The sequence below is a fragment of the Odocoileus virginianus genome, chromosome 17, assembly GCF_023699985.2.
Source record: "Odocoileus virginianus isolate 20LAN1187 ecotype Illinois chromosome 17, Ovbor_1.2, whole genome shotgun sequence".
Taxonomy (NCBI): Eukaryota; Metazoa; Chordata; class Mammalia; order Artiodactyla; family Cervidae; genus Odocoileus; species Odocoileus virginianus.
The window spans coordinates 38,620,590-38,633,121 of record NC_069690.1 but is presented as its reverse complement, the minus strand read 5'-3'; the positions used below and the strand labels follow the sequence as shown (position 1 = coordinate 38,633,121).

The following is a 12,532-nucleotide window of genomic DNA, read 5'->3' as shown; positions in this document are numbered from 1 at the left end:
GGGGATGGAGGGACGGGGAGACAGCAGACAGGTCAGGAATTCCACTGGGCCCCCAGGAGTGGGAGGAGGGTATGAGAGGGCTTATCCATGGGACTGGAGTAATATAGGAATCAGTACCCCAGGAGAGAGATGGGAATCGAGACAGACAAAGACAGCACGGGCAGCCCAAGAGCCCAAGGGGGCGGGGCAGGCACATGCACAGGTGACAGCGCTGCTCTTCCAGGCCCTCCACCCCGTCCCAACACCTGAACAGTGGGGAAAGGACATGCCCTGATGGGCAGCATAGCATTGCCTTCCCGTGTGGGGGTGTGTGTGTGTCTGTGTGTGTGTTTCCACGCGTGTGTGTGCATGTGTAGAGGGGGCTGTGGCAGGCTGAGGGTCAGGGTGGGGTGGCAGGTTCCCCACTGCTTAAGACATTTTGCCCCAATAGTGCAAAGCGCAGGAAGCCCTGGCACCCCGCCCCCCGCCCCCCGCCCCATTCCCCATGGCTTCCGGGGGCATCTATGTCCACCCATCCATCCCTGCCGACATGCAGCCCTGAGCCCAGGGCCCTCCGGTCTGCTCTGTCCCTTCCCGCCCTCCCCGCCCCCACCCTCAGAGGGCTACCTCCTCCCTCCCTCTCTTCCCTGCGGAGTGGGCGCTGACAAAGAAGGAAGGAGGAGGGCAGCTCACCCAAGTGCAGACCAACAGAGCACTCCTCACCAGGAGGGTGGGAGGTGGCTCAAGCCAAAGTCCCTGAATTAGAGAAAAGAAGAGGGGGAAGGGGTCCCAGGGGTACAGGGGCGGCTGGCCTAAAGAGCTTCAAAGGAAAAAGGCGGAGCACCAACCGCCCTCCCCACCAGGGCCTTGACTAAGTGCCACTGATCTAAGCACCCCCATTCCGGGGCCCGCTGGCCCAGAGTCTGGGGTAGTGCAGTGGGAGCGGGAAAGGAGGGCAGGGGTTAGAGAGAGCCCAGCAGACGGATGGGAACAGGGGCCCGCGGGGGGGGCAGGCTCTGGGAGAAAGCTCACGCACATCCCCTTCGCCTCCCCCCACGCCGCCCCCCAACCCCCGCCCCGGGGCAGCAGCATCTGGATCGGAGCTAATACTGCAGGATGTGAGGAGGGCGGGAGCTTGAGCCACAGTTTTTCCTGTGTGGGTGCCAAGGTGCAGAGGAGGAGGGGGGTGACGGGGAGAGGCCCCCGGGGCTGGGCACTTGAAAGGGGAGCTGTGCGGGCAGCAGGGCAGGCTGGTGAGGGGCCAGCTGGCATCCAGAGTGAGAGGTAGATGGAACTCAGCGGGCACGAGTGGCAGAGAGCAGAGGGAGTGCGGGGGCGGGGGGGGGTGCCAAAGGGCACGGAGGGAGGGGCACGGCAAGGGGGCGTGGCCAGGACCCTGTTGTGTTAACTCACAGCTCTGATGGCAGCCCTACCCTTGGGGACCTGACGTGGGGCGGGGGCAGTTCTCTCTGATTTGGGGGGAGGAGGGGGCAGCTCTCAAAGTGCTCGGGGGTGGGAGGGGGGGGTCCTCCCCTCTGGCCAGCCTCAGTTAATAACTTAATATCATCTCTCTATCAGTCGCTCGCTCTTTTTTCCTCTGTCTAGTATTTCTTCATTTATCTTCTCCCCTTGCCTGGTTTCCAAAGTGCAGTTAGAATGACTGTAATTTTTAACCTCCAGGGGAGGAGCCAAGCCAAGCCTTTCTTTGCACCAGGCATCTGGGGAAGCAGAGAGGCCCTCAGCCTGGAGGGGGGACCTAGGCCAAGAGACTGGGCGAGGGGGCTCTCTCTTGTGTGTGTGTAGGGGGTGAGTGAGGGCCTTTGCCCCCACCCCACATTCCTCTCTCCCCTACGGTCAAGATGGCTTATCCGCTCTTAGTTCTCCCTCCCTTCTCCTACCTTCTCAGAGGACAAGGTCCTGGGAACTGCAGGACACCGTCCCCCCACCCCCCAGCCTCCCACACTGTCCTTTTCATAGCAAGTTCATTTGTTTGCCCTGTCCCAGGGCTGGAGGTTCTGAGGAGGGACAGGGCAGTGTGGGGGTGTGTGGGGAGCTGAATCTATCCAAGGACGAGAGGGAGGAGAGAAGAGGTGTGGGGGTTCTCCCTCAGCCCCCAGCTCTGCCCCTTCTCTCCAGGCTCCTCCCCACCAGCTCCGCACACCCTCTGGCCGCCTGAGGCTTTAGACTTCCTGATCCTCAAAGACCTCGAGGAAGAGTGGGGGGAAGAGTTCGGTGGGGCACTCGACTTTCATGTGGAGGAAGCGGCTGGCGTGGCAGGCCCCGATCATGCGGAGGTCAGTCACCTTCATCAGCAGCTTGGGCCAGAAGTGCGGAATGTTGTGTTTGCGGTGGTTGACGTAGTGCTCGAACGCCAGCAGGTACGCCTCCTGACTCTTCTCAATCTTGTCCACACACAGCAGGCCCGAGCGGTCTGCAGGGAAGGAGGGGCACGAGGCTGAGAGGGGGGTGGGGGGTGGGCGCAGAGGCTGGGGGAGAATGGAGAAAGACACGCATTCTGCGGGGCAGGGGGCAAGTAGGGGGCAACCGCAGGGCAAAGTGCGTGGAGGGGCAGGTGAAGCAGACAGAGGAGTCAGAGGTGGGCCTGGGAAGAGAAGGGACGAGGAGATGAGGCAGACCTAGGGGGTGGAGAGGTGGGGGGGCAGGGACCAGGGACGGGGTGGGGGGGAGGGGGGCTGAGAAGAGAGGAGGGAGGGGGAGAAGGGGGACGGGAACAGATTCGGGGTGGAGAACAAAGGGAACTATAAGAGACAGAGAGATGTGGGGCAGAGGCGAAAAAGGAAGCCAGGATGGGAGAAGAGGGCGTAGGAAGCTAGAGATGGGCCTGGAGAGAACAGAGCGGGGATGGGTGACAGACCAGGGGACAGTGGATAGAGGATGGGCCTGGGGACAGGGATAAGTGTGGGGGTCAGAGAGGTGGGCTTGGGGAGCAGAGAGACTGAGGGGTTAAAGAAGGACAAGCCTGGGGCCCAGCCAAACTCTCGGTCCCTGGAAGCTCCGGAGCCCACCCGCCCAGGCTAGGTACCTGTTGACATTAGCAGCACAGCCTGCAGTAGAGCCACTTCCGTGTCATCCAGGTTAAAGGCAGAGAGTGACTTGCCCAGTTCAAAGATGGCGTCAGAGACGACACCCAGGCCGCCATTCTTGAGCTGCTCCCGCTTGACAGCCATCTCCCCGCTCAGCGTCAGGGTGTCGCTCTCGGGGTCATAGCGGACAGCCGCCCGCAGGGACATGATCTCCATGCAGCACCCCTTCAGGAGGATGATCTGGTCTTCGCAAGGCAGCTGCAGAGCCACAGGATCACTCAGCACGCCCCTCCCCACGAGCGTCCCCTGCAGGTGCCCCTGGGAACTTCAAGGCCACCACCGACCGGGAACGCATGCTTTGGACAGCTACCCTTGTACTGGGTGGCAGACGGGCCCTGCTTCACTAAGCCTCACCGCTAGGTCTCCGAGTTAGGTCCTGTCATTACCTCCATGCCCACTGCAGATAAGCAAAGGGAGGTATGGGGAGTTGGGCTACGTGGCCAAGGTCACAAGCCAGCAGGGCAGCCTTTCTACAGAGTATGTGCTCTTTAAAATAAGAAGCTCCAGAGTCAGGATGGTCATGTAGACTTGTGGGGAGATGGGCAGGGAGAGGCTGAGGGTGCAGGGCTGGGCCCATAGAGCCTGTCAGTTCTTTAGGAATCAGCTCACCTTGTGTGTGCATGTGTGTGTGTTGGGTGTGTTGACCTATAGGAATTGCCTCCTGTCCAGAGAGCTTCAGATAAGGATGAGCTGGGACTGGGTGACCCGGGGAGCAGCCCAAGGTTTCCCTCCAGTGTGACACCAGGTCTCTCCTCCCCTCCATCACTCACCTCGGAGAACATGGGCAGTTTTTTGGCAAAGTCCACCACGCGAGTGATGGCCGGGGTGATGATCTTGGTAAACTCGCTGAAGGCCTCAAGGTCCACCTTGTCTCCGTCTGGCATGGAGACAATGGGTGACTGGCCGATGTCATCCGGCTAGGGGGAGAGACGGGGGTCAGTTGGGGCTGCAGACCCCTTTCACCCACTCACTGAGGCTCCCTGCCCACCAGGGGGAGCTCCAAGGCAGCTTGGGGAAGCCAGGGGGTGGGGGGGGCACCGAAGCTAGGGACTCTGCGTCCCAGGCTTAGGGCTTCTCCCTCCTTGCGGCAGAGAACAGGCTAGCCCAGAGCTCCAAGTTGGCTAATAATAACAAGGATCATGACACCAGTAGCGGTAATGTCAAAACAACAGAAGCTATATTTGACTAATACGTAGCTAGGAATTGGGCCCTGTGTTTTACACGTATTATCTCATTTAATCGTCACCATGACTTATCACCATTAGTTGATGTTATCACCATTTCACAGATGAGGAAACTGAGACAGAGTGTAGCTAAGTAATAAGCCCAAGGTCAAGGGACTAGTAAGTGGTGGAAACAGGATTTGAACCCAGGCAGTTTGATCCCTGTTTCACATACACACACACACACACGTGCTTGGTTTCAGAGCTGGTGCTCCTTACAGTGTACTGTTTCACCCGCTGACACACTCCATCAGAAGTTCTCTGCCTTCCCCCACCATATACAACCAACTGTCCATCTCCTCCCACGCTGACCATTTCCTTGGCATTCAGTTTTGCCAGGGCCCAAAACAACGCGTGGCACCCAGGAGGCTCCCTAAAATACTGTTCCATGACTGTGTCCTTGCCCCTGCCTCCTAGTCACTGGGGACAAGAAAAAGAAGAGAGATCCGCCCCCCTTCACTGAAAATTTGATGAGGCAAGGCCCTGCCCTCATGGAACTCCCAATCAGATGGAAAAGGCAGTGACACATACACAGGTGTACAAATCAGAAATGCCAAGTTGTGCAGACTAGCAGCTTTGGGGTGGACTAATCTAAGAAGGCTTCCTGGAGGAGGCAAGACTCTGAATTCGCTCTCCTCTCCTGGCCACCAGGCTGCCACTTCACTCATGCCCCTTCTCCTTACCAGGAATTTCCGCCTCTGCTTCCAATGGCTGCCCTGGGCATTCGTGCTGCGATGGGCTTCTGTGGCAACATGGATCAGGTCCCACTCTTCAGGAGTGGGCTCTGGTCGCTGCTGCAGGGATCGGATCATCTCCTCCTTCCGTCGCCGCTCTCGGTTCTGCTCAATCAGCTTGCGCTTGGCCACCCGCTTCGAATCATCTAGAACCACTGTCAACAACAGACACAATGCCCTTTGCACACTCTGTAACCTGCTCAGAAACTACTCTTCCCAGTATTCAGGTTGGAGAAACTGAGGGGAAGGGCCAAGAGAGGCTAAATGACTTCCCTAGTAGTGGGGTGGCACAACCTAGATCATGATAATCACTGGGACCACAACAACTCCGATTTGGGCTGACCCAGAGGATACCATGTGCTGGTCTGAAGGTGACAGTGGTTACCGGAAGACTGAGCCATCCAGTCCCTAGCTAATGAAAGATGCCCTCTCTCACCCCACAGAGAAGTGGAGCACCTTCCCTGGTAGTCAGAGATACTGCATTACGGTGGGGTACTCAGGACTTATTTCTACCCAACAACTCTCTCTAAAAAGGCCCTTGACTGGTAAAAGGCAAGTAGGCACCAGGGCCCATGCTCAGGGCCAATAGAGGGATCCTCTGTTTCCTTTTCTTCTGAGATGAGGGCAGCAGGGACCAAGAATACTCATTCCATCACCAGCCTGACCCAGATGGTCACTCTACCCTGTGGGTACCCTGGAAGGGAGTTGCCGCATCTGAACACACCCCCACCCACAGCTGCCTGGCCCGGTTGGGCCCACCCATCCCCTTACAGTCCATGGCCATGCCCACAGCGATGCACTTCTTAAAACGGCACAGCTGGCATTGATTGCGGGTGATCTTGTCAATGACACAGCAGCTGTCATATTTGCATGAGTAGGTGGGATGGAGGTTCTTCTGGATTGTGCGGCGAAAGAAGCCCTGGAGTGGGGGTGGGGGGAGGGAGACAGAGATGGTGTGATCACGGTCTTCTCTTCCTGAACCAACCATGCAGCTCTCTGGCAGGGGGCAGGGGGGGCAGGAGACAGAGATGGTGTGGTCACGGTCTTCTCTTCCTGAAACAACCATGCAGCTCTCTGGCAGGGGGCGGGGGGCTAGGGCAATTAGTGAGGGGACCTGGCATCCTCTGGACAGAGCAAGCCCAGCATCATCTGGGCTCTGCCAGGACTTAGAAACACACATCTTCAGCCCCCAACTGCCTGCGGGGCACCTGGGCAGTGGTGGTGGCAGAGGTCAGGATGGTGACCATGGGGAGATCTGAGCCTGGGAGGGTGTGAAATATGACGAGGCCTGAAGGAACAGCCACTTTGGACATCCAGCTAATACCTGATTTTCTATCTTGCTAAACGACTCTAAAAACAACACTGGCCCCAAACCATTCTCATACCTGCTGCCTGTTGCCTAAGCAGGTGGAATTCCTGAAATGGTAGGGGGCAGGGAGAATGTCAAAAAAATCAAGAAAAGGCATTGGGTGTGGATTCGTATGTAATAGCTTGAAAAGAAAATTTTCAATTTTATATATGGAATTTAATCTTTGTTTTAAAGGAAAAAAGCTTCAAGACTCAAGATGGTAGTAATAATATGAAGGACTAATGTCTGCTGCATACTTACAATGAGCCAGGAGCTTCTAAACCTTTTCTTTCATGTATCATCACCTTTAACGCTGGTGTCAACCCCATGAGGTAGGAACTGTTACTATCTCCATGTTGCCGACTAAGAAACTGAAGCTTGGAAAGATTAAGCCATTTGCCCAAAGTCATATGGCTAAACAGTCAGAACTGGACCTGAGGTATGAGACGCAAGGTCTGAGCTCTCAGATTCTGGGGCGCAATTAAAATCCACCTAGGGTACCGATCAAAAATACAGATTCCTGGGCCTCACTCTAAACCTATACCATCGTACTCTCTAGGAGTGGGGAGACATCTCTGTCCTTTTGGGATGACCCACTGGGACTCAGAGGGCCTTGAGGGTGGGACTCCCTGTTCTGTGCTATACTGCTGGTGATGCTTCCAGGAACGCTGAGGGGACTCTCCATTCGTGGTGGTCTTGGCTTGACTGACACCAAGAAAGAGGATCTTGAAGCCTTGACGTATTCTTAATCTTTCTGCTTCTTGAAAGCTCTCATATTTTTAGGAGGTGATGACTCTAGAAAAACCATGTAGGCTGAAATGCCCAAAGTGAGATCTAATTAAGTCTCCCCAAGCTGTGACCTTGTGCCCTCTGCCATCCTCTCCTCTGGGCTCCACCATGCCCCTCCCGAGCAATGGTTCTCAACCTATCAGGGGCAGTGGAAGCAACTGGGGAGCCTGTTTCAAGGCAGATGCCTGGCAGTCATCACAAAATGTTCTGATTGAGCAGGGCTGGGATGAGGCCTGGGGATCTGCACTTAACAAGTACTATAGGCGGTCCAGGAACTACATTTAAAAAACAGTGATATTGCTTTCAGCTGCCATCAGTCTTTCTCTGGTAGGCTGTGAGCAGCTTGAGGTCAAGGCAGATACTACACATCTGACACTTAAAACACTGGGTGGATGGATGGAAGCAGACATTGGTTGAGTGCTTCTTTTCTGTTTGGCTCCGTTTTAAATACTCGATGTGCATTATCTCATTTAATTCTCCCAACAATGTTATGTGGTAGGTATTATCATTATCCTAACCCATTTTATAGATGAAAAAACTGAGGCTTAGAGAGATGAGACATCTTGCCTGTGAATGGCAGAGCAGTGATTATGAATGAACGAGCGAATGAATGAATGAACAAGGGAAATGACGATGTAATAGGTGAGCTTTAGGTTACACATTTATAGAGCTGTCTGTTGGGCCAGGCGCTGAGGGACTTAAAGGGAATGCGATGGGGGCTCAGGTGGTGGGGGAGGGGCAGGAGCTGGCTGGTCCATACCTTGCAGCCCTCACAAGTGATGCAGCGGTAGTGATAACCGGTTGCCTTGTCCCCACACACGACACACTGCTCGTCTTTGTCCAGGTAACTAGGGATATACCCTGGGAGGGAGGAAGGGAGGCAGGCAGGCAGGCATGGCTTGGGGCCCCAGCAGAGAGGCTTCTATACTCTCTCCATCCCCCCGCTTTTCCTTCCTTGCCCAGCCTCCCTGAAGGGTTCTCTGTCTCCGGGCAGAGTCCTGAAGACATATCAAGGTCATCTTGCTCATCCCCTTCCCTAAGAATATGGAGAATCCAGTTCTTCTGACTGCCCCTTCCAGGCTTTTCTCTCTTGCTGCATCCCAGGGGCAGGGGGCACAGGAGAAGGAGAAGCAAGTCTCCTCAGCAGCTCATCTTGGGCACCTCAGGCAAGGGCGTGATGGGAGAAGAGAAGGGAAGAGGCGCTTCCTGACCTCCTCCATCCTCAATGGCTGGGGCATGCTCCACGTCACACCTCTCACCCGGACAAGTCCAGCCCAAGCTCTCCAGGAGGCTCTTCCCACGGGACACAGGAACTGCTGGTACAAGCCCAGGCCCCAGAAGAGCCCTTTGCTGGTTCGGAGGGGTTGAGGGTGGGCAGGAAGGGCATGCGCAGCCAGGCTCACCTGACATGCTGGTTTTCAGGGAACATTGGCCGTTCTTTCTTTTTCGCTTTCCATCTGGTGACCTGGTACTGGATAGGGGCAAGGTGGGTAGAATCAGAGAGCAGACCTTGGGCAGCCCCCCTTTGTATCCAATAGGCTGAGGTCATGCCTCAGGCCTGACTCCCTCCATCTACCTCCCACCTTCAGGTCAGCTGACAAAACCGAGAAGGGTCCAGTTATCTGAACAAGAGATAAGGGGCTTGGCTGGGGCACAAGCATGTTCAAGAGTCCCAACACACACTCACACACACATTAGAGAACCTTAAACACCCATCATCTATAAAACACCCACATATTTAAGCGTTCAGTGTTTGACACATATGCAGAAAGAATCTTAGGACATGAATCTTTAGGACATGCTTAAAACTATATAAGCTTTAGAATACACACAAATATATGCAGCATAAAACCAGCACATATGAACATATGAACAACTATGCTGCCTTCAGTATAAACCCAAGCATGGTACGTAAGCCGCAGTCTCTATTATCTATGTGGATGTGACTTTCAGGGCTTTCTCAAATGTTATACGACCTCGAGGATATGTCCACGTGTTTCACAACCCTCCAGACAGGCACCTAATAATACCATGCCCCTCCCTGCAACGAGCATGTCACTTGATTTTCAGCTCATGCACACATGCTAGATAACCACAGTGGACCACCAGATCCTAGACTCAAGAACATGAGAAAAGGATGGGACTCCCAAAGCCACCCTGTCTACAGCCCCCATTTAACAGAACAGCAAACTGAGGCCCCACCTGTGCCAGCTGACACAGTGGGCCGGGGTCAGAGCCAGAACAAAGACCCAGGGCCCCTCCACACAAGGTATTATAGCAGCCCTCAGCCACTGCACACATATGTGGCCAGCCTCTCCACATGTGTGTTACATAATCTCGGCACACACAGGTTACATAAGCCTTCTACATGCATGCACGGATTGTATAACCTCTCACACCCACCCTGTGTGTGGCATGTTGCAGAGCCTCCCTCCAGAGCCCGATGCAACTACCAACACACTGACACAGTGACCTTGGCCAGGGTCACAGTCACAGATAGCTCTGTGTTCCACACACCCTGGGGATTACCCCTGTCTAATTTCTAGAAGGTTCGAGGGTCAGATCTGCCTCCTGTCTCCGGAGGGGTGGATGTGGGGGACGGCCTAGCTATGAGGCCCCAGCTGAGCTGGCGGTCTTCAGCAATTAATCAAGACTTACAGCCTCTGGGTGCAGTACCAGGGATAGCCACAAGGTGGCGCATGGACATGGGGGAGGGGAGGCTGTCGGGGAGGGGCTGCAGTCCTGGGGGACCAGGAACTGGCATTCCCGCCTTTCTCTGCATTAGGAGCAGACTCTCCCAGACCCACAGAATAAGTCTGGGCAGGGAGGTACAGAGGCTGTAAGTGAAAGCTATGCAATGACAGGCTAAATCTCTTTCAGAGTTCCTTGGGGTGGGGACTGGGTAGGGGGATACCCCACTGCCCTTACCCAACCACCAGCCCCATCCACTTCCTCCACCCTTCCAGGGACCCAGTCTTGGGCCCCAGGGCTTTGCTGGGCCAGGACTCCAGCCTCCTGGCTCAGGATCTGGTCTCCTAGGCAACGGCCACACTGCTCCCCAGAGCACCCATCCCCCACCCTCTCCCTGGCCATAGGCACAGGCTGTACCCAGCTCCCAGGGCACCACGCCAACAGAGACCGAGCTCTGTGCTACTTGGAGCCGATGGGAGAGGCAGAGACCCTCTGGGCTTCTGAAAGACACTGCAGATGGTAGGTAAGCCATCCCTAGCTGTGTGTGCAAGGCTGATGTCTGCTCCACGTGGGAGCAAAATCTTCATAGCTGGTATTCACTTCCACTTCCTGGGAGGAGCCCCATGGCAGTGCCCGCCCTTGCCCATGAACAAGGAAGAGCTTGTGAGGCTCCCAATGGGTTCCAAATATAAGTGTGAGCTGCGACCAACGGCTACTGGACCACGTGCCCTGAAATGTCATGTAACAGGCACCATGGCTTCTGGACTGCACACTGGCAGTCAGAAGTGAATGAGCTGGTAGGGGAAGGAGGTAAATGGCAAGGCTGTTTGGATTCCACAGACGTAGGTATGGGTGGCTGAGGGGACACCATGGGGGGTGGGGCAGGATTTGAGATGCCCAGCACCATCCAGGGAGCGGCCACGTGCCTGCCGCCTATAATTACTCTACATCACCTCCCCCTTTTAGAATGGGCATCTCTCCATCCAGGTGCCTAATTCCCTGCCACATGGGAACATGACCTCATCTCCTGGGCAAAGGTAGGCAGCAGGCTGGCTGGCCTCATGCCCCCGCCCCAGTCCCCACCACAGAGGTACTTAAAAGGCCCAAGCTCAGCTCTCTTGGGCCCAGCCAGGTGACCCTGCTTGCTACCTAGGAGTTGGCACGACGTAGCTGCCGAACGCATTACCTGCTCTCCTCTGGGTCTGACCCACACTCCACCTTGCTTGGCTTCTGTTCCATTCACTTCAATTCCATCCAGGATGCCCTCCAGCACGCCGAGAGACTGGGGTGGGCACACTGGCCCCCCCGGCACACCCACAGGCCACCCACCCCCTGCCACCCAGGCCCTAGGGCACAGCACCCATGGTGCCCGCCTCAGCACTTGGCCTTTCACACCATGCCCTGAGCCCCAAGGGGGGCGGGCGGTGAAAGGGGCCAGGGAATGGCAGGTGGTAGGGCTGGGTGGGGGAGCAAGCCGGGTCTGTAAAGGGGTCCTAGGTGGGAAGAGTAACTTCAGAATCTTGTCCTGTCCAGAGGTCCCTGCAGAGAGAGGAGAGAGGCAGGGATAAGGCGGTGCCATGTGGGTCTAGGCGAATAGGATTCCTTTGGTACCAACATTTTGGGGCTCATAATGAGATGGTGGGGGGACTTCCCTGGTGCTCCAGTGGCTAAGACTCCACGCCCCCAATTCAGGGGACCCAGGTTCAATACCTGGTCAGGGAGCTGGACCCCACAGGCTGCAACTAAGAGTTCGCAAGCCACAACTGAAGTTCCTGCATACCGCAAGGAAGACCTGAGATCCAATGGGTCACCACTAAGACCTGGAGCACGCCAAATAAATAAATAAATACTTTGAAAATGAAAATAATGAGATAGTGGTAGTCACAGAGGGTGGGCACAGGGAGAGGACCAGGATAATCATTCAAATCAACAGAGAACAGGCAAAAAAAAAAAAAAAACCACCACACAGCAGGCAAGCCCGGAGATCCACAGCCTGATCTCCAGACATGAAAAAGGATGGAGGGAAAGAATGAGGTCATCCATGTACCTTGCCTCAATCCTCACAATCAAATGAGGCCCTTGTGTGTGTGTGTTAAGTTGCTTTAGTCGTGTCTGACCCTTTGTGACCCCATGGACTGTAGCCAGGATACTCTCTCCATGAGATTCTCCAGGCAAGAATACCGGAGTGGGTTGCCATTTCCTTCTCCAGGGGAATCTTCCTGACCCAGGGATCGAACCCATCTCTCTTGTGTCTCCTGCATTGGCACGCGAGTTCTTTACCACTAGCACCACCTGGGAAGTTCCTGGCCCTTCATATGGGTCTATTAAACATCAGCTGCTATTACCAACCCCCTCGCCAAGTTTTCCTAAAACTCATCAGCACTGAAGGGCAAGAGGCCACCAGAGATGGGCAGTTTTGAGCCCAGGCACAGGGCAGCGGGGGGCGGGGAGGGTACTGGGGAAGGAAGTGTGGTTTGTAGAGGTGGCATGCAGGAATCCTGAACACCCACCTGAGTGCCTCAGTGAAGAGGGACGCTGAAAATAGTAGGGGGCTGCCCCCTCCCCCAGCTTCTGGCCCAACCCTGGCCCCACAAGGAGATTCCCATACAAGGTCCCACATCACACTTCCCAGTCTGAGGACCAGGCTTCCCCTTCCCCATTGGT

The 12,532-nt window shown here is 55.6% G+C and overlaps 1 protein-coding gene across 1 annotated transcript; it reads right to left on the bottom strand.

The window, feature by feature from the left end:
• Window positions 1-1,586: 1,586 nt before the first annotated feature.
• Window positions 1,587-11,147, bottom strand: THRA (thyroid hormone receptor alpha). Its single transcript, XM_070479422.1, has 8 exons — window positions 11,055-11,147; window positions 8,581-8,648; window positions 7,938-8,038; window positions 5,812-5,959; window positions 4,990-5,195; window positions 3,854-4,000; window positions 3,023-3,281; window positions 1,587-2,410 (listed from the first exon to the last, which is right to left on the bottom strand). Exons 1-8 carry the CDS (start codon window positions 11,105-11,107, stop codon window positions 2,160-2,162), a joined length of 1,233 nt encoding a protein of 410 aa, XP_070335523.1. The 5' UTR covers window positions 11,108-11,147; the 3' UTR covers window positions 1,587-2,159.
• Between the last annotated feature and the right edge of the window lie 1,385 nt (window positions 11,148-12,532).